Here is a 22604-nt window from a genome sequence, read left to right as displayed (position 1 = left end):
CCATGCAATCCTTGGGATATCGAGCAGGAAGGAACATTTTCACATCATCCGCGTAGAACAGCACAAACACGTCACGCAGAACTTCGGGGAACAGTTCATTACGGTAATAAAAAGTACGAGTCCCAAGTGACTCCCTTGTGGTACGCCGCTGTCGACCAGGAATATGCTGGATCTCGCATTCTCAAGTTGTACAAACTGAACTCTTTCTATCAGGTACGAACGTTTCCATTGTAGACTAACACAGGTTATTCCATTTTTGCGCAACACTGACAGAAGAGCTTTAATATTGATAACGTCAAAAGCTTTAGACATATATGACATCTACTTGCGAACTCTGTACATCCATTGAGAAGTTTGGGAATCAAATTCTGCTAAATTAGTCACAGTTGATCGCTATTTTTAAAAATCCATGCTTAACATCTGCCATCTTTCTTTTAGCCAGTTTTCAGCGGGCAGTTTTGAACCAGGGGGGGGGGGGGGACAATGGGGAAAAAAGTGTACAAACCGCGAAAAAATTCAATATCTTTCGTCCTACATGACCCAAATCTATAAAATTATACTTTTCTTTTGTGAAAATTTCCGAAGAATCGATTGGACATAGTTTCAAACGCCGCACAAGCTTGCGAACGGAGATATAGTGCCTTTTTAACCCCTAATTCCCCTATATTTTGTAAACATTCCAGAAAAACACTGTTTAGAACCAGAGAATTTTGAACGAAAACAGACCTATCGTGTGTAGTTTTTTCTGAGGAATCGAATGAAGGCTGTTTTGGCCACCGCATGCTTCAGAAAATGGAGTTATAACTTTTTTACCCTCAATTCCCCTATATTTTTAAATTATTACTGAAAAAAGCTGGTTCGGACATGAACATTTTGAACCAAATGGGATGTGTTTTTTTCCGAGCAATCGAATGAAGGCAGTTTGAGCTCCCGCACAAATCGAAAAATGAAGTTATTGCTGTTTTACCTTCAATTCCCCTCAATTTTTCAAATTGTTAAGAAAAAGCATGTTCGAACTTTTAAATTTTGAACCTTTTGAAACGTATCTTGTGTGATTTTTTTTCCGAGTAATCCAATAAAGGCTGTTTGAGCCACCGCACGCTTCGGAATGGCTGTTTTTACACTCAATTCCCCTACATTTTTCAATAATTTCGGAAAAAAGCATGTTCGGACTTGAAAATTTTGAACCTAATGGGTTGTATCCTATGTGATTTTTTTCGAGGAATCCAACGAAGCCTATTTGAGCCACCGCACGGATTGGGAACAGGAGTTATGGCTGTTTTACTCTCAATTGCCCAACATTTTTCAAATAGCTCAGAAAAAGCATGTCTGCCCATATTTGATAAACGGTCTAATATGCCATTTTTTCAAAATGGAGAAAATTGTGCCATTTGATAGCTTATACTCTATATAATATCCCTACTTCATTCATTTTTCAAAAAATCCATTTGTAGAGGCATACAACCCTAAAGAAAATTTGTCTAATGTGCAATATATTTGATAAATTGTCTAATGTGCATGATGTGTTGAATCATCCTTCGCAGCAACCGGTGTCTTTGTATGGAAAGTTTTTCTAATCCCTTCTTGTTGTGATCTTGTGGCTTGGTGGTTATGGGCGTGAGCAATCGCAGCAATATTTGAAAACGTATGCACATCAGGCAAATTCAGAGCTATTTGTCAACTTTAGTTCACGTTATATTTGATAAAGTGGCTACTGAGATTGAAATCAATTTTTTTCATAAATTCTTTATCTAAATTTGCGATTCAACTCAACCGCCTATGTCCTACACCTACAATGATTGTTATGCACATTAATCTACTTTATTTTGAGTATCAGGATGCAGAAAAATTGTAAAAACATTGATTTTGCGTTTTTCTCGCATTGGTGTTCATGGCACATTAGACCGTTTATCAAATATGGGCAGTGCTGGAACTTCATAATTTTGAACCAAATTGGTTGTATTTTGTGGAGTTTTTTCCGAGGAATCGAATGAAGGCTGTTTGAGCGACCGCACGCTTCGGAAAATGGAGTTATAGCTGTTTTACCTTCAATTCCCCTACATTCTTCAATGATTTCAAAAAAAAATGTAGGGGAATTGAGGGTAAAAACAGCCATAACTCCTTATTTCAAAGCGTGCGGTGGTTCAAACAGCCTTCATTCGATTCCTCGGAAAAAGTTGCAAAAGATAAGTCTCTTTTGGTTCAAAATTTTCAAGTCCGATCATGGTTTTTCTGAACTTTTTGAAAAATGAAAGGGAATTGAGGGTAAAACAGCCATAACTCCTGTTCCCAATCCTGTTCTTAACAATTTGAAAAATTGAGGGGAATTGAAGGTAAAACAGCAATAACATCATTTTTCGATTTGTGCGGGAGCTCAAACTGCCTTCATTCGATTGCTCGGAAAAAAAACCACACAAGATACATCCCATTTGGTTCAAAATTTTCTAGTCCGAACTAGCTTTTTTCAGAAATAATTGTAAAATATAGATGAATTGAGGGTAAAAACAGCCAGAAATCCATTTTCTGAAGCGTACGGTGGCCAAAACAGCCTTCATTCGATTCCTCAGAAAAATTTACACTCGATAGGTCTGTTTTCGTTCAAAATTCTCTGGTTCTAAACAGTGTTTTTCTGGAATGTTTACAAAATATTAGGGGGAATTAAGGGTTAAAAAGGCACTATATCTCCGTCCGCGAGCTTGTGCGGCGTTTGAAACGATGTCTAATCGATTCTTCGGAAATTTTCACAAAAGAAAAGTATAATTTCATAGATTTGGATCATGTAGGACAAAAGATATTGAATTTCTTCGCGGTTTGTACACTTTTTTCCCCATTGTGCATTGTTGTGGATCGGCAAAATGTGTTGGATTTTCCATAGTTTACTAAGCAAACCATCGCGAATAGAAGCTGAGAAGAGCAATTATAGAGGCTTTTCAATAGCGCACACGCACTTTATAAGAAATGAATTTGGAATACCATCGGGTCCACTTCCTTTGGATTCATCGAGCTGCGAAATTTTCTGCCTAACATCCGTTGTCGATACGCTTAATTCCGGCATAACATCTGCCGTGACTTGCTATTCAGATGGGGGTGTCGCTCTGTCCCTAATATGACCACTTTTCAATTAACGAGAAAATCAAGGAAATTCAGTGTGTAGAAATATAAACATAGACAAATTTGAAAACAAAATGTTATCAAAATTTGAAACAAAAGCTATACTTTTAATCTTTATAAGGAATGACCCTATGATAAATTAATACTGTCCCTGTTTTAAATTAATTGTCAACAAATAATAAAAACTTTGTAAAGCTTTCAGGAGAATGTTAAAACCATGGAAAAGTTCTCGACCCAACTCATTTTAGATCTAAGTTCCATAGAAGTTCAAAATGGAGCCAAAAAGCTCGTCGGGAGTTCACAATGGAACCAAAAAGTAGGTCAGGAATTCAGAATGAAACAAAAAAAAATCGTTAGCAGTTCATAATGAAACCAAAAAGATTATTAGAAGTTCATAAGAAAGTATAGTAGTTAAAATTGATATTCAAACTACACAAGTCACTTAGAACGCAAAAACATGTACTATGATATTTCTATGGACTATTCATGGTCGTTCAGTAGTACAAAATAAGCACTTACGAAAATCGGTATGCATTTCTCTTGAGAATCTTTTATTCAGCCAAATGTGAACTTTTCATGTATGTACAAGATTGAGTAATTGTTTGACTTTTGGTTACTTTTGGTTTCAAAAATTGCTATTTTTTTTTTTTTCAAGTAGTTAAAATACAGAACCTTTGACAAAAAAATTCATTTTGAGGAATCTTCAGTTAAGTATTAAACTTTGTGAGTAACGAAGAGTGCCTTGACTATAGAAATCTCCACTATTGCCTACAACTGGAGAACAGCAGAGAAAACAGCTCAGGCGAAAAGAATCATTTAACCAAGCGGACGAGTCTCTAAAACATGTTGAACTTTAGTAAGCACGAGTATGAAGAATATGATCAACAAGGTACAAATTTTTTTTAATAGGATTTCAAACCTTTAGGACCGAGTCCATCATTATTCTTTTATAAGAAATATGAGATGCTCTCTTAAGTTTTGTGGTTGTTAAAATTAAATTTTTAATTGATTATTTTTCAATTTCCTTCAATTTCATCCCCCCATTCTCACCTGTATTTTTCCCTGCTCTTTTCTTTCACAGAATTATTCACGAAAGTGGCTTCACATCAGAAGATTTCAAACAGTATCGGCCAGTAGTGTACAGCAACACAATACAATCACTAGTTGCAATATTACGAGCGATGCCCAACCTGAGTATCGCGTTCGGCAACAATGAGCGAGAGGTAAGTGTTAATGGGTTAGCGGTTCAAATTTCATCCGCTGCTGGTGGTAGCTTAATTTGCGCCCTAGAGCTAAGGGAAAGCTTTGAGCAGGTTCAAGCGGATTATTGATTCCAGTGAAGCTGTTCATGTTCTGTCAAACCACCAATAATGGATCGATTGAAGTGACATTTAGCTCTGTGGTTAACCAATGTTTAATAGGAGTGCGTCAATCAGAATGCGGAAAGACTATTACCCTGGGAAACTTGATTTGTTCAGAAAAAAGTCAATTGCGCCTTTCCTCTATTTTCAAGCTGATTTTGAAGATTTTGATTCCAAATTTGAGCATTACTTTACATTTTCTTAAGGAAAATGATATCTAGTAATTTCTAGTAGGTAGGTGCATTGAACAAAAAAACAAAATATTTACCACAGTTCAAAGTCCTAAATGATGCATCAGAAGAGTTGGAATGAAAATTGATCGGTTTGAATGAAATTGTAAGAAACGTTGTTTGGAACAAAACTTTCAACTGACTGTGAGATCAACTGCGGAATTGAAATTCAAGAAAAAAAAGATGAAACAGTTTTGCTGGCACGTACTGTGATTTTTAACATCTAATGACTGAGTTAATCTCTGGAGTAGGGTGGTCGGATTTACCGGTTTTTTTCAAATCCGGTATTTCGGTATTAGAAATTTATAAAACCGATAAAACCGGTAAAACCGGTATTTTCAAAAGTATATCGAATTCATGAAAAGGTTTCGTCTAATTGTAGTAGTAATGGCATAAAATGCTTAGAATTTATAACGCAATAGATTTTGCAACATTTTCAATTGAAAAAGATGGTATTGTGCTTTTAATTATCCCTTTGTCATCAATCTATCATCACCCTTATGATAATTATAATATTAATCATCGCCATTTTATTATTATAATTTCGCATTGAGGTTGCAGAAATTATAGAAGTTTCAAATAGTTTTCGACGAATTTTTGTCCTAATCTCTGTAGAATAGTATTCAAATTGTAGAACATATCCTACAGATTTAGTATAAGTATTTATAGTCTTTCATGAAAATGATTTAAAATTTGATAAACAAAAATATTTTTCGTTTAAAAAATGACTTTAATAATTACTAAATAAAACTCAAAACACTTTCACAAAGTTTTTGGTTGACTCACAAAATAACAGATTATTGTTGTCTAAAATACGGATGTTTTCCCCACAACCTATGTCGTGATCGCATTAAGTTTGGCTTTCCAAAATTAAAACGAACAAATAGAAATAAAAATCTATTAAAAATTAGTAAAAATTCAGCAATAAATATGGTTGTTTGGATCTAATCCATACGCTCTTTGTTGCCTTAATACTGTTGCAAATTTATCAAAACTTTGTTACTGCTTTGTCTGGAAAAAATGCTTCCACAGCGTTAAAAATAAAAACAACAGAGTTTCATCAATTAACTTGAAATATTGATAAAGAAATTTCATACATGTGTATTGAACACTCTGTTCAACTGACTCTGTTGAAACGTTTAATGTTTTAAAACAAATTAGGAAGTTTCTAATCAGTGTTTAACATTTTTGGTTTTAAATTTTTGAAAGCCCGGCGCCGCTTAGAACGATTCTGATAAACTTGGCCTGTTTATAGATAACACATTTTTGCATCTTTTGACCAAATTCCAGTTTTTCAATAAAAACTACAGTCATTATTGTGAAGCAATCTTAAATTTCTTGTAGCTGTATCTTTTTTTCAGTCATTGTACACTTGTACAGTCTTTAAATGTCCACAACATTTAGCGTTAGTTCGATAGCTTAACTGAAATGTGTAAGGTTTCATAAAAAAAATACAACTGAGAGAGATGGCAGCTTGTCAATGCTCTTTTAAACGCCACTCTAGCTTTAATTCAAAAAGTTATATCGGCAAGTTTTAGCAATAATCAAAACTCACATAAACCTTGTAGTAAGGTTTATTGAGCTTAGAGTTTGAAACTGATTGAACAAAATATGAGTATTTGTACTCATACATATTTGGTAAAAAAAACATTTAGTCAATTTTATTACAGTGCCAAAGAATGATGAAAAATTTACCGGAAATACCGGTTTTTTACCGTCCCAAAATCCGGTATTTCCGGTATTGGAAAATGGACGGTTTTACCGGTTTTACCGGTTTCGGTAAAACCGGTTAGACCACCCTACTCTGGAGCCACCTTAGCGCTTCGTTCGATGTCAGATTAGTTTTTAAGAAGATAGGTACGTGTTTTGCTTAATTTTATGAAGAACTAGCTGATTTTACCCGGCCTTGCTCGGGTTCACATAAAATATAAATCGAAATTAGTCGTTTGACTTTTTTAAATTTTGAAAGCTTTTTGTTCATCATCATAACAAATTGAACCATGTTTGTAAGTTTTGTTAGTTTTCTTAAAGTTTTAATTAGGATTATAAGCGAAGTTTATCGTTTTCATATTATTGAATAACTAACAGTATTTAGGTTTGCTTATAGAAATTTGAACTAATTTCCCTTGAATGCTTATCCATTCTATCACGAAAAACATGTCAATGTAAGGTTGCCCGGATATATCCGGATTTGCTAGAACATTTGACTCAAAATTTGAGGTAAGTCTGGTCCGGCCCGGTTTCCCGGATTTTGATGCAAAAAGCCCGGATTTTGCCCGGATTTAATCACATCATTTTTAAAACGTAACATAAACTGAGATTTAATTATAATAATTTTTCATTTTTACGTTCAAAAAGAAGTTATAAATGGCAAGTTTTAGAAATAATCATGACTCGTGTTTGGAAGCTTGATATACAATTTAAATTCTGCTGTGGTTTGTTGAAAAAAAATATTGCAAGTATATTTTTCGTTATTTTTACTGAATAATTCCGCGGTTTTGACCAAGTTTGCCCGGATATTGCCAGGATATCGGTTTGAACATTTTGAAATCAAATGCGGGATTTGGCCTAGTTTTTCTTTAATATAGGGGGGATTTGTCCGGTCCCGATACGGCAATTCTGGCAACACCCACCATTTTTCTGGAAGCTTGAACTGAATTGCCATTTTTTTATCGAATGATATCATTTTTTTTATCTTTTCCATGGGTTATCTAGTGAAAATTCCATGTATTAAGCTTGTAAACAAATCTTAACGACCTCTTTTCAAGATCTCCCCGTAGAATGGAATTCCCATTTAAGTTTTATTTTGTACTTAGAAATTTCTAAATAGATTTCCGCTGAAACCTTATAAAAGACTTCCTCTGCATGTTTTCAATGTGCTTTTTAAAATTCTTTATAATTGGATGGTAGAATTGAACACATCGATGATCAAAAAAAATTTAAAATTTTAAAATTTACAAATGAAATTGAATTGTACAAAACTAAAAACTTCAGATTAAATTACTAAAAGTCTCGTGCGTTGAATTTCGTTTTAATTTTTTTGCATAAAATGAACGTTTATTTGTCTAATTCCTATTGTAAATTAAATTCCTACACGGCAATCAAAGTGTTGAAATTGCAGCCTTGAACCTACAACCCTCAGTTTTATTAATTGTTTCCCTATGAGGAGATCCAAAAATATGAAAATGGATGGTTCCTAAAAGCTGGAACATTAGTTTTCAGTCCAAATAGTTATTCAACTGAAGAAGTCAATTCATAATGCACATAAATTAATGTATCCATATTTTACACACTGCATATTCTAGTAGATTCTCAACTACTGTTCTCAATATATTCCTAACAGGCGAGTAGTTTTTTTATCCTAAATGAAGGCTCATCATTGCAATCAAATGCCTCGCACCGGTACCACGTGCTTTGAACAGTAGAAGGAAAAAACACCCGCCAAAATTTCTCCTTTAAAATTTTGTATGCTCAGCAAGCTTTGATTTGCTTTCCAGTACACGTGAACTTTGAATGGTCGTTTCTAATGCCTGGCCCATGGTGATGGTGAAAACAATCCCGCCAAAGGAAACGAAAATCGGTTGACAAATGGGTGCCATGACTTTTGGTTCGTGGGAATAAAAACGTAAGTTGTATGGGAGGGTCCCTTTTCTTAGGTGGGAGGGACTCAAAACTATTACCTCGACCTTTCTCATGTTCGTTTACATCACTGTACCAAATTTCAAGGTGATCGGTTAAGCGGTGTGGATTTGTATAAGGTGCATATATATATACAAACATATATAGCCCAACTCATCTTTATATATTAGAAGAAGAAGAAGATATAAAATATTGTACTTTATTTTACAGAATTATACTTTTTTTCGTTGAAACCAATGCACACTGGTACAAAACATCAATCTAGCGGAACTGAATTAATAGCGCCCAGGGATGAAAAGATAGACTTTTCATTCAAGATAGCATTGCATAATTTTACAAGGCGCATACTTTGAAATAAAATATAGAGTCGAGGGGTCCACCAATAGCAAGATAAAAAGGCTAACTTTTTTGTTAAGCATTTTAGAGCTTTGGTTTCTACTACAAAGCTGTTTATCTTAACAAAATATATAACTTTGCTGAACAAGTCAAAGTTTTACAATTTCATTCTAAGGAGTTACAATGAAATTAAGAAAAAATACATTGAAAAAACATTTTTTTAAATCTGAATCGTTGTAGGTAAGACAAAACAATTTTCAGTCTTAGAAACGAAGTTGAAAAATGTTAAGTTCTACAATCGTTTAGTACATTATGATGTGTTTTGAAATTAATGGAGCGCTGTAGAAAGCATTTAGTGTAATATATTAACGATTTTCAAAGCCAATTAGATTTTATTTTTGGTGTTAAGAGGAATCGCGCGATTTTCAAAGCAATAGTAAACTCTCATTTTTTTTAATTAGAAGTTTTCCAAAATGTATAATTGATCCCTAGAGTCCAAAAATATGTATTTTTCTTCTGTATGGATTGTGATCGTTGGTTATCATGACATTACTAATATCTGTTCAAAACTAATGTTTATCCAGTAATTATCTGTTGAAAAAGAATAAAAATGCTGTATTTATCTAAAAACTAGAAAAATTGCGCCTTAAAGTATGCTATGACTCCCGGGTAGTAGACAAACTTTTGGAATTCTCTTTGTCTGATACTTACAAATTGTGAAATGAGAACAAACATGGCGAAAAATAGTCAACGGACCTTTTACCTCCGGATATTACTAGATTTTTACCTAGGGTCAGGTCATCCTGAATTAAGGATCAAGTCTCTTTTAGTATACGATCAAGTCTCCTGTAACTTAAAAAATATCACATTTTTTTTAAGTCTTATGAAAATGCTTCTAGTTCATCTACGAGTTCATGTATCTTTCTAATTTTTGGAGCATATAAACTTGAAATTATTCGTTGTCAGAAAATGCTAAAGACGGCGAGTTGCCAAATATTTCCAAAAAGATATGATGAAAATAAGAAAAGGGGATCAAGTATCCCCATTCTCACCTATGCCTGTACATATGTTAGGGTGGCCCAAAATTGCATAATCCCTGTTAGGGCCCAACCTTCAAATGGTAGCTTAGGGCCTAAGAAACGAACCTTCATATGATGGTGACTAAATTTATGTTTAAAGGTCGCACTGGTTTGATTTTTGAAAAAAAAGGCAATTTTGCGACACTTTGTCTTAATTAATTTTCTTAAAAATTCTTTCTCAAAGAATGTAACATTTCAGCGATATAGCCGATAAAATAATTCCATGAAATAAATTAACGGCGATTAACTATTCGTTTTCTGAAAATCTCGAAAAAAGTTTCAAAAATATGCCTCTTATATATTTTTTTAATGTAACTTATAAACTAAAAATTTGTTGAGACTGCTTTGGACTCTAAATTTGTATGAATGAAATTCTGCAATATTATAAATTTAAACAAAAAAAAATATTTGGAATCAACAAAAAAATGTATTTTGAGCAACTTTATGAAGTTCAAATTTGCAGAAAAAAGTGTATAGCTGTAACTAGTTGTTTCGAAGTTATTCAAGTTTGACTGTGTGTAAAAAGTTACAATTCTTAAATTTTTGCAATCTAGAACCAAATAAACACAAAAAATCAATCTTTTTCATCTTCTTTTTCATCTAATTGATTCTAAGTTAACTAGAAAAAGCTACGTCAAGTTTCTAGACTTTAATTATTTTGAATTTATTTTTTGGTAACGCGTTCGCCAAACCGTCACCCTAGCATTGGTAACAGGACCTCCAGTCAATAAAAATTCTAAAAACTTGACATGGTTCTTTCTGGTGATTGAAAAATAATTTACGGAGTTTATTTGGTTCTTAGATTGCTCAAACTCAAACTTGATTAACTTTGAAACCGCTTGTCACAACTTACAGCTACACACTTTCTTCTGCAAAGTTGCACATCATAACTTTGCGCATCTTTTGAGTTCGCTATTGGTTGAATACCTTTATCTGGAGTACACGTTAATCAATTGAACATATTTTTTTTTACAAAAAGTCAGAATATTGAATTCATCATTTGAAGGTTGAGCCCCCAGAAAAAATGCAATTTTGGGCCACCTTAATGTACATTCTGAATTTGATGAAAATATCAAAAGCGAACAGCGATTTCAAAAAGATCGGTAAAATATTATAGTACCGTAAAATGGGGTAACATTGATCACCGGGGTAGATTTAACCAACATGAAATTTTCCACATATCTAACCATCAATAACTAAGCCTAAAGTTAAAATATCTCAAAACTTTTTTCTACACTTAAAAACCTACATGTTGAATTTTTAATTGGAAAAAACTTGGTTTTTTTTGTAAAATTCTGATGTCAGTTAAAATGTTATTTCAAAATCTTGAAATATCTATTTGTTGAAGGTTCGCATACAAACACCCTTCCTGATGAAATCAAAGCGTTTAGAGGCAGCAGGTTGATTTATGTGACAGTTAAACTTTTTTCCTTAGTACATTTATAGTTTTGGTGTACTTTTGCTGTATTTAGATGTTAATTTTTGATATTTAAAAAATTGGGACGTTTTCCAAGAGTAAGCTAGTCTAGGACAAAAGGCTAGAAACCCTTTTAAATAGTAAAGTTTTAAGGAATAAATTAAAGGGGAATAGTGCGAGGGCCTAGAGAATTGAATGAAGGCAATTTTTTTTGCAGGTAAAATTGTATAAGTAATGTTAAAAAAATTAGCCCCGTTTTGCCCCGATTTTCATAGTTGTTCAACCTTAACACATTAAGGATCGCGTTGTTTTTTTTTACCACGAAGAAAGCTAAACCAAGAAACACCGAAATTTAGCATTGTATTATACATGCAAATAACCAAAATATGAGTACTAATAACCATAGCAGCTATGTCTACTAGCGACACGTCGCATACGTCGCGACGTTGAGCATCATAACGACGCATCGCGAGTTTCCTAGGAAACATGAAGCATGGGATTGATGGCCTAAAGAAAATCAACAGTAAATAACGTAAACAATATTTGTGTACTACATGGAAATCGCCTACTGGACTGAAAAAAGAATAACACACCTGCAAATGGCAGGAATCTCGCTAGTAAAACTGTCGCTATTCGGTTTGGTGCAATACATATAATATATCTCAGAATTCACTGGACCAAAATGTCGTGATTTTACGAATCTCAATTCAGAGATTCACACGTCTGTCGCTCGCAAGAATGGATCAATGACTGACTTTGTTTTGTTTGTTTGTCAAGTGCTGCCAAAATAGCAAATGTTGTCATAGAAATTTATTTTATTTTATTCATCTACAGTGTTGCCGAATACAACTATTATTTTATTTTATTCCTAATTAAATTTGATTTATTTTCTGTACATTCTTCATCTCATCCCTCCATTCCTTCTCACCTCTATTCTTCATTAAAACTTTTCACACGTCAACGTTTGTTTTTTTTTTCTTTAGAGCAAAATTTTATTTACCAAATATCCTCAATTTTTATTCCATATTCCACATCTTTATTCTCCACCCTACCAACTTTATTTAATTTCTGCTTATCCTTCATCACATTTCTACATTCCTTCTCAACTCTATTCTCAATAGAATCTTCAATTTACCGACTCTGCTAAAGCTTTTCAAATCTTATTTTTTATTTTTTTGGCATATTCTTCATTTCATCCGAAAATATTCTTCACAAAAGCCTTCCCAATTTGTGCTTTCCCTGTCGCTCTGCTTTTATTTACCAGAGCCGGAACAATCCGCAAAAAAAACATTCTTAGCAACAGCTTTCTCAAACTGTGCTTTCCTTGTTACTCTGTCTCTGTTTACCAGAGCCGGAATAATTCGATAGTATTCTAAGAAACAGCCTGCCCAACCAGAAGGCTTATTCAAAACAAACAATCAGCAGCAGCAACCTTAAATATCTGCGCTTCTAACAGCAATTCCGTCTTATTTCAACCGGAAGGCCAAATCAAAACAATCAGCAGCAGAAGCCTTAAATATCTGCGCTTTTAACGGCAATTCCGTCTTATTTCCACCGGAAGGCCAAATCATAACAATCAGCTGCAGCAGCCTTAAATATCTGCGCTTTTAACGGCAATTCCGTCTTATTTCCACCGGAAGGCTAAATCATAACAATCAGCAGCAGCAGCCTTAACACTAAACATACCGACACTTTGTGTATACCTATTCATACCGCGAGCGGTCAAATGACGGCAAACACCGTTTTCGCTAAAACTCCCTTGTTTCTCAACCGATTTCTACCAAATTTATAGTTTTGAAAAGCTTATAATTCGACTCAAATATGTTTCTCAGACAATTTTCAGCTACAATCAATAACTTTAAAGTTATTTACAGTACAAAAAAAAAATTATGAAAAAACATGCTTCAGGACAAAGGTTGTAAATCAGTTATTAAGTGCTCGAAAAATACTTCACTTAGTGCCTGAGAAAGCTGAAGTTAGAAGCTATATGTTGCACATATGGAAATTTTTTTTAAAAATTTTCTAAGATCATGGCCACAAAAAATGTAAAAAAGTTGTGTAAAACTCGTACTTTTCAATCAATCAACTGCCAAAGCTGTTCCTGTTACAGTAGAAAATTTTGCAAAAGTGAATTGGAAAGTAGACGTAATTTGTCACATTTTGGCATCTTTAGATTTTTAAAATACTAAAAACATAATTTTTGACGGCTTTTCAAATGTAGTTGTTTTGCGAACTTTTTATGAATCTGGATTTTCTGAGACAATCCCTACACCCAAATTCAGCTTTGCACTGGATTTTGAGTACGTTAACGTAAGGTTTAGGCAATAAAACTATATGCAAAAGAAAGCAAATTTCATGCCGGTTCTAGTGATGTAACTGCATTGGCGGTGCAATGCTTTAAAAAAATATAATAAATATATTTCTGAAAGTAAAACTAGAAAATTTGAGCTAATGCTTGTTTGTTTTTTCGTTTCTTTTCATCCGTCTTCGTGTGCAAAATAGCTTTGAGATATTACCACCCACTGCGCCCGTCTGCCAAGCAAGAATTTGTGCTGACTTCTCAAAATTCAGAAACTAGTTCACTGTTTTATTTATCATATTTTTGCCAAGCATTGCACCGCCAATGCAGTTACACCACTAGAACCGGTATGAAATAAGCTTTCTTTTGCATATAGTTTTATTGCCTAAACCTTACGTTAACGTACTCAAAATCCAGTGCAAAGCTGAGCTTAGGTGTAGGAATTGTCTTAGAAAATCCAAATTGATAAAAAGTTCGAAAAACAGCTACCTTTGAAAAGTCGTCATAAATTATGTACTTCGTATTTCAAAAAATCTAAAGATGCCAAAATGTGACAAATTACGTCTACTTTTCAATCCACTTTTTCAAAATTTTCTACTGTTACGAGAACAGCTTTGGCGGTTGATTGATTGAAAAGTACGGGTTTTACACAACTTTTTTACATTTTTTGTGGCCATGATCTTAGAAAATTTTCAAAATTTTTTTCCATATGTGCAACATATAGCTTCTAACTTCAGCTTTCTCAGGCACTAAGTGAAATATTTTTCGAGCACTTAATAACTGATTTACAACCTTTTCCCTGAAGCATGTTTTTTAATAAAATTTTTCTTGTACTGTAAATAACTTTAAAGTTATTGATTGTAGCTGAAAGATGTCTGAGAAACATATTTGAGTCGAATTATAAGCTTTTCAAAACTATAAATTTGGTAGAAATCGGTTGAGAAACAAGGGAGTTTTAGCGAAAACGGTGTTTGCCGTCATTTGACCGCTCGCGGTATGAATAGGTATACCACATACGTTATTCGAAAACCGTAACACTTAAAAAAAATTTAAAAACGCAAAAATACTTTCATTTCAAAAACAAAAATAGTCCTGTCGTTAAATTTGCGAAAAAACAATTATATAAGGCGTAATCATCGTTTAAAGTTCAATAACCGTCATTTGACCGCCTCCGGTACGTTTAGTGTTAAATATCTGCGCTTTTAACGGCAATTCCGTCTTATTTCCACTGGAAGGCCCAATCAAAACAATCAGCAGCAGCAGCCTTAAATAGCGCTTTTAACGGAAATTCCGTCTTATTTCCACCGGAAGGCCAAATCAAAACAATCAGCAGCAGCAGCCTTAAATATCTGCGCTTTTAACGGCAATTCCGTCTTAGTTCCACCGGAAGGCCAAATCAAAACAATCAGCAGCAGTAGCAGCCTTAAATATCTGCGCTTTTAACGGCAATTCCGTCTTATTTCCACCGGAAGGCCAAATCAAAACAAACCGCAGCAGCAGCCTTAAATATCTGCGCTTCTAATGGCAATCCCGTCTTATTTCCACCGGAAGGCCGAATCAAAACAATTAGCAGCAGAAGCCTTAAATATCTGCGCTTTTAACGGCAATTCCGTCTTATTTCCACCGGAAAGCCAAATCAAAACAATCAGCAGCAGCTGCCTTAAATATCTGCGCTATTTGTGCTTATTCTACCAACCACGCCATTGTCGTGATTTTACGAATCTCAATTCAGAGATTCACACGTCTGTCGCTCGCAAGAATAGATCAATGACTGACTTTGTTTTGTTTGTTTGTCAAGTGCTGCCAAAATAGCAAATGTTGTCATAGAAATTTATTTTATTTTATTCATCTACAGTGTTGCCGAACACAACTATTATTTTATTTTATTCCTAATTAAATTTGATTTATTTTCTGTACATTCTTAATCTCATCCCTACACAAAAGTTAAAAATTTAGTATCTTTGAGCCACCGAAAGTGTTGTGCTCAATTTTGTAGAGTTTCATGATTATTTGATGAGTTTGATAGAGTTTGTTCCGAACTACCCCAATTTATCAATTAATAGCAAATTTGTAAATATAATGAAGGTTTCATTCGCGTCTAATCAAGAAAACTCGTTAAAATCGTCATAATAGAGACTGATCAATGTTATTCCAAAGCACACCCATGTAACCTAACCAAAAATTCTTTCTATACGCTCAGTGCTGCTCCCTTCTGAGAGGAGGTATCATAATATGCGGCTGAAATATCTTGTACGCCCTCCTTGGGGGTCAAGGGTTTGAATATTCAACAACGTTAACGTCAAATAACATACAAATTTAATCCTGGTGTTAAAATCCTTATGATCAAATAAAAAAATACAAATTATCAAAGCAACCATTGTTCGTATTCGCACTGTTGGTATCAATTTTAGTACGCTTGTTTTTATGAGCGAATAGAATCCCAATTGAGCATTCAAAGAATGATTTTCTTCTCGAATGGAGTAAAATAAGAAAAGCTAAGTTTCGGTTCAATTCAAATTCAATAGTGTTTTCCGAATGGAAATAGGTTACCAATTCGTCCGAAAAATCAATCAAAATATGTTTTCACCATTTAATTAAAGTATTGAAGATGGCTCTCAGCATTGTCAGATCTACGGATTTCTCCTGCCAAAATCAATACATTTTTTCGATTTTCGTCAAACCTACGGACTTGGGCGGTTAGCAATCTGGCAACGCTGATAGCTCTGCAGCTTACAACAAATATACATTTTATGCTGATTCGTTTTTCCAAGACACACATTGGTTACCATGGCTAGATGCATGAATCTTGTTGCCGGAACTCTTTGGATGTCCTGCCCTACATTGAGGGTTCATATAGAAGAATGAATGAGACAAAACCTTCTTCATTATCTTGAAGTGACGTTATCTTTGCCTTAAGCATCAAATTCTAAACAAAGATGAAATCGATTTTTAAATCAAATTTAAAGTAGTCTAATAAATTTCTGCATCCATGTTTTACGTTCATAGGAGTCTGGTCTTAAAAAAATGATATATGCCACAACAGCTAATAACTTTTTTGTCTAATGAGATACGAAGTGACGGTCTAGGACAGTGGTCGGCAACCTTTTGATTCGAAAGAGCCAAAAACTTCAAATATTTAAAATTTCAGAGTTTGAAAGAGCCACAATCAAGATTTATTGTATTTGTTTTTAATATGAAAAAAATAATAATGATAAATGAACATTAGTTTTACGAAAATAACCTTAAACCCTTTAGGGTTCTAGCTCTAGGATTTGTCTATTAATTTTTTTTCTGATTACAACTAAGTAGGTAAATGGATTTTCTTCTGGATCAAACACTTCACAAAAAGGTTTGATTACATACCAATTTTAATAAGTTGGCTAATATCGAGTCAAGAAAACTTTAAATCCATTTAAAGTTTGATTGAATACTTTGCATGATGAAGAAAGATGATGATTTAAATATTTTTACAAAAGCAGAATAATTATAATTTCTTCGGCAAAGAAAGGCTGTTAAACTAACAAACTAAAAAGGAATAATTTTTTTTTTATTATCAAGCTTTTTCAAAACATTCCCCAGATTGACCTTAGCTATCCCAAAATCCAGAAGTATGAGGTAAAATGCAACTAAAATTTATGTAGTCGAAAATTTTCATCTTCAGAAATTATGATCCTGGCAATTGGTAGAATTTTCAAAATTCATGACATCAAGCGAACATGTCTTCAGAATGTTATGCATCTGGAAAACAAAAATCTCTTTATAAGACACGCGTGATTCTTCAGTATTGTGCGTTCAATTGAATGGAAGATGAAATTCAATACATTGTATATTATTCATCAATGCAATGCTTGACTAGTTTTAATCTGTAATAATGTGATTTTGTAGCCTTTATAGAAAATTCGTGACAAATAATAAAGAAACAATACATTTGAACTGGCAAAATTAGATCAAGGACACTTTTCAAGTTTAAAAACGAAAATTGATAAAATAAATCAACGGATAAAGCTAAAATTACAAAAAATATGTTCGTTACCGAAACTGTGATCAAAACTTGCGTGCTTTTATTGTTTACTGGCTGAATGCATCACACTTGAATTTTAAAATGTGTTCAAATATTCAAACGTTTACATTTTTATTTTCAATACCTACATACAATTGAATTATAGAAAAAAATCTGCTTTGGGGTAAAAAGGTAAATTTAGTTATTTATAACAATTATTGAGCATGTGATTAAGATTTCAAAAAGATTTTCAGAATTGAAATTTTAATTCATTCTGAATGTTGATTCGAGTTTGAAAAGCTGTTAAACTTTAAATTTTAATTCTCAATCCTTAGTTTTGTATTTAAATTGCATGTACCTATTTTTTTAACCTGTTCTTTAAAGATATTTATTCCATAACTTTTCTAAACGTATCCAGGCCAGGCAAATCTGGACATTGCATTTTTAAATTTTAAACTGAAAACCACATAATGTCCTGGCAAATCCAGCAAAAATCTAGATTTTTACTTAAAAGGCAGGAGAAAAGCTGATAAATAAACACATGAAAAATTATGAGGTTTCAATATTCAGAAATATTAAAGTTATCGTTTTCAATGGAAGTAAATATGACAGGATTGAGGTGGTTATTCCAAGATTATTTTACGCGTCAAAGTTGTAATTATTTTTCGAAATGGTTGATTAATTTTAAAAAGGTTTTGGCAATTTCAACTGATTAATTTTCAAGGAGGACAAAAAAGTGTTTGCAGGATTTAAAATATAAAATTTGATGAGCCTCTGTTTTGTTATCAAACAATGGAACGATAACAAAACAGAGGCTCTCTAAGAACAACTTTTTTGTAAATGATTAACTTTGATTTTCCTTTGTTTTTGTTCGATTGATTGAAAAATGTTCACACGTTTTGGAAATAAATAATTTGATTCAAGTTTTGTTGTTTTAAAACAACTATTATTAAATTGAATCTTGATCTCAATGCTGATGCTTAAAAAAAAAAATATTTTGCCATTAGATTCTTTCCGCTCGTTCCCACTGCGTATGCAATTTTTAGATCTCCTGTTATCGCTTGAGCACAATTTTATAAAAAAAAAATAATTCAAAATATATAACATTAGCGCAGTGAATTAAAGAGCCGCAGCTTTTCATCAAAAGAGCCGCATGCGGCTCGCGAGCCGCAGGTTGCCGACCTATGGTCTAGGACAAAGTTGTTCAGCGGAAAATTTCCTTTGAAGAATTTATAAATTGGCACAAAGCTATGAGCAGGCTCGGTTGCACAGAAGAAACAAAAATGATGATGTTTTTTCAGTACAAAATATTCAATTTTCCCATACAAACCTAAAAGTTGAAATTTACTTATGTAATACTTAAAAATTGTGCAAAAAATCATGGATGAGTTTTGCACCAAAACGAAGCTTTTAAGACTTCAGGGTTTGAGAAATTCAAAAATGACCCCAAATCGACTCAGTATTATTCCACATTCCCTTTATCAGAAAAAATAACCGAGAAATATTGAAAAAAAAGTTATCGTTCTACGGTAATTCAAACTTTACCTGTCAAACTGTCAATTATTTAGAAAGTTAATATTTTGTGTGTCAAGTTCAAAAATTTTTTTGATGATTTTTTTTATATTCCTAACATTCTTAAACGTTTGACGTTCTTCGGATGAATTTGATTTTGTTTGAATAGAAAAACTTTTTGGAACCAAACCTGTGAAGCTTAGGGGTAAATCATCTAAATGGAGGAAACTCCAGCAAAAACGAGTTTAAGTTTTCAAATAAACAATAATTTAGGGTTTGATTACAGAACAAAGAGCAGGATATTTGATGTTTGATTGTGTACTAGTTTATAAAAATTATAAAGATTCGAATCAGTTAAAAGTGTGGGTTTCTTTGAGTATTTTTTCATAAGTCGGGTTTTATTTTTATTCCTTTGCAATCCCACAGCTAATCATATATCGTGTTTTATTTTACAGTGTGACGCAAAAATGGTGTTCGATGTGGTGCAGCGGATGCACGATACAGAACCATTCTCGGAAGACTTGCTACTAGCGATGAAGCGGCTATGGTCGGATTCCGGTGTGCAAGAGTGCTTCTGTCGTAGTAATGAGTATCAGCTAAACGATTCTGCCAAGTAGTAAGTACCCTAACTCTCTCTACTTCTCTCTAAATAATTTCACGGCACCCTGGTGGACTTTATGAATGGTTCATGTAAAGACAAATCATGCCTCAGGCAGGAAGGATAAGATATGCAAATTGATTCAAATTTCTGCCTTATCTCAAAGTGGAAGGTACCTCCATTTTATTACACAAATTTATACACAATACACTGGTAAAACTGGGTTTCGTTCTGGTACAAATCTTGCTCAAACACAGTGATGCTGTTGCTGCTATTCCTTGGACCAACCGGCTAAGCCGAAAGTGTGAAACAACGCTCAGTCGCTCCGTTCGGTTAGTTTGAATTTCAGTGGCTTATCGGGAATGTACGTTGGGTTTACTTTGTATGTTAATTTGTCGTAGTTATATTCTACGTGATACCGTCGGAAGAGCTATAATGAGCAAAAAAAAAACCGAAAGTCACACAGATTGGATTATGTGTTTTGTGAAATTTTGTCTCACCTTGGATAGCAAAATCTGCAGCTCGCATTCGGCGAACCTCCGCCCGATGCAGGTGCGTCGACCGTAACCGAAGGGTAGACTGACGTAGGGATGGATCTTTTGGCCGGCGTGTGGGCAGCCAGCGTGTTCCTTCAGCTCTCCTCTCTTGAGCCATCGCTCTGGCAGGAACCTGTCCGGTTCCGGGAAGTACTCCTCAAGGTTAGACACGACCAAATGTGGAAAGATGACATGGGTCTGGGCGAGAAATGGAATTGGTTAATGAAAATGGAATACACTTTTTTCGATTCTACTATGGGTCGATAATACTCCTTTGGGAATGTGGTATCCCCCGATGATGGCATCCGACTGGAGGCTCCGTCCATTGCCGATCACAACAGGATACATTCTAGAAAGATGTGGAAAATGTATTGAAATTGTACAAGTGCTTCTCGGAACACTTTTTTCTAGGATTTTTATCAGGCTTTACTTTAAAATGTACCTCTTTTATCAACCATTCAGATTGGTATGCAAAAAAATGGATCATTGCAACAATGCCTTTGGATTTAGATTTTTATTAACGTTCACTACGATAGTAAAACATTTAATTAATTCAAGTCATACGCAAAAATGTTGAAATTGGGACCTTACTAACAAAATTTGAATAAGAATATGAATTAAGAAAAATTGCATTTTTCAAAAATTTGAAAGATGCGGTATTGAATTGCACTTAAGAATGAATTATCTCTATTCAAATTAAGTAACCGACTTTTGAATCAGAATCTAGTACTATCTAAATCAAAACAAAAATCAGAATCAGTAGTCAAAATCAGATTCGAAATAAGGTTGATAATTGAATGTTAAGCACAGCTACACAGATTCTAATTAAAACATATAAAAAAGGTTGAGATTTCTATTATTTGAAATCAGAGTGTTCTTAGATCTAAAAAAGCAAATTTTTCAAATTTCCCAGAAACTACTGAAATAAAATCAGCAGAGAAAAGTAGCATTAATTAGACCGTTATAATCTAGGTAACGTTCGTTGGTGAACATTCATAAATTTAAGCCCACAGTCAGCTCACCTTAACGTCTCTTTGATGCATGCCCGCAGATATGGCATAGTTTCGAGCATCGAAATGGTGAACCTCGTGTCCGGAGTCGGCAGACTGCGCTTAATTTCGTTAAATAAAATTTCCTGCTTGTCCGGATTCTGACTCAACTGGTAGATGGTGGAAGTGGCCGCGACTGAGGTCTGCAAAAAAAAAACGAATGGGAAACAAGCAGCGCTATGCATTTAGGTACAGGGCAACCGTGACGCGATTTTAAGTATGATCGATGCGTTACGGTTAGTTGGTGTAATCGAAATGTTGCGCTGCAAGCGAACTCGTGTGAAGCCATAGCCAAGACTCAAACCTGAATCGCTCGATCGTCTCGTTCGAGTGCGACTCGTTTTAAGTCTTGCAACAACCACACCACTTACCGTATCGACTCCAACCATGATTAAATCCAACGCTAATACTGCTGCAATTTTAGGGTTGTTGGTTTTCTGAAGAATTCGTTCCACTATCGATATATGCTCTTCGCTTTTCACCTGAGTGCTGCTGTTCATCTTTTCCATCGCGATATTGATGTGCCGCATACAAAGGCTAGATAGAATGAGATTGTCATCATCAGTAGATATACGTTATACATGATTCTACGAATAATACATGTGGGCAGGTTGCATTCACCTCACCACGAGTATGGTGCAACACGTGGCGAGAAGGGATGCTCAAAAAAAATTCAAGTCGAATTTTCGCTTGGCAATTTATACTCATCCTAGCATCGATACCTACTCTCGGAATGTGTCCAACGCACCAATGTACTTTTTGTAGGCACTGGTCTGGTATATCCGCCAGATGGGCATCCTTAGCTCAACCTCGGCAACGGTCCAGAAGAAGGCGTTGATTGAGTCGATGATTCGCTTCGATTCCTCGTTGCCCGTTTTGGAAACACAGCCAAGCCGGGTGTCCAGTGCAACACGCCCAATCGCTGCCAACCGGGACAGGATACGGCCAAGGCAGGAAGCGGACACGGACATGATGTACGTTGAAACAAAAAAAAAAAGGAAAAAAGAAAATGCGGGTTGATGTGGGTGGAAAAAAAAGTTCAACTTCATTTGATCAGTGCTCGGCACTATGCACTTTGCTGTAGATATTTACACTCGAGCGCCCACTTGTAGAGCTCATGGAGAAAGTCGCCCGGCAGTTCATTGTTCTCGTCTCGCATTTCGTGGATTCTGGAAAGAGTTTAACTTTTGAGTAATTTCCTTAGAAGAGGCTCTTTATGAGAAGTTGAAATGAAACCTGAAGCACTTGATTGTTTATAAGCCGCGAGAGACTTGAAAAATATGTAAAAATTTATTGTTTTTAAAACTATTAAGAATATTTGAAGATTTTCTACATTCAATCAAGACAATTTCGAGAAAGTTCAAAAATGGTTTTAAAATATTCATTGACAATTTTGAATCAATATCACCTATATGAATTTATATGGATTTAAGTGAA

The 22604-nt window shown here is 34.3% G+C and overlaps 2 protein-coding genes across 11 annotated transcripts in view; one reads left to right on the top strand and one right to left on the bottom strand.

The window, feature by feature from the left end:
* Positions 1-22604, top strand: part of LOC129758585 (G protein alpha o subunit) — a 180247-nt gene that overhangs the window by 75348 nt on the left and 82295 nt on the right. For all 7 annotated transcript variants that reach the window (XM_055756126.1, XM_055756122.1, XM_055756127.1 and 4 more), the window contains 2 exons: positions 4193-4334; positions 19440-19600. In XM_055756126.1, the coding sequence (XP_055612101.1) occupies positions 4193-4334; positions 19440-19600 (303 nt within the window). The remainder of the gene's footprint in view (positions 1-4192; positions 4335-19439; positions 19601-22604) is intronic.
* LOC129758584 (probable cytochrome P450 49a1) overlaps positions 19730-22604 on the bottom strand; it is a 46351-nt gene continuing 43476 nt past the window's right edge. For all 4 annotated transcript variants that reach the window (XM_055756116.1, XM_055756119.1, XM_055756118.1 and 1 more), the window contains 7 exons: positions 22260-22336; positions 21894-22089; positions 21539-21704; positions 21141-21310; positions 20389-20467; positions 20083-20316; positions 19730-20012 (listed from right to left, as the gene is read on the bottom strand). In XM_055756116.1, the coding sequence (XP_055612091.1) occupies positions 19899-20012; positions 20083-20316; positions 20389-20467; positions 21141-21310; positions 21539-21704; positions 21894-22089; positions 22260-22336 (1036 nt within the window). In that variant the 3' untranslated portion in view covers positions 19730-19898. The remainder of the gene's footprint in view (positions 20013-20082; positions 20317-20388; positions 20468-21140; positions 21311-21538; positions 21705-21893; positions 22090-22259; positions 22337-22604) is intronic.

This window comes from Uranotaenia lowii, chromosome 3 (assembly GCF_029784155.1).
Source record: "Uranotaenia lowii strain MFRU-FL chromosome 3, ASM2978415v1, whole genome shotgun sequence".
Lineage (NCBI taxonomy): Eukaryota > Metazoa > Arthropoda > Insecta > Diptera > Culicidae > Uranotaenia > Uranotaenia lowii.
This window is presented reverse-complemented; position numbering and strand designations above follow the sequence as displayed.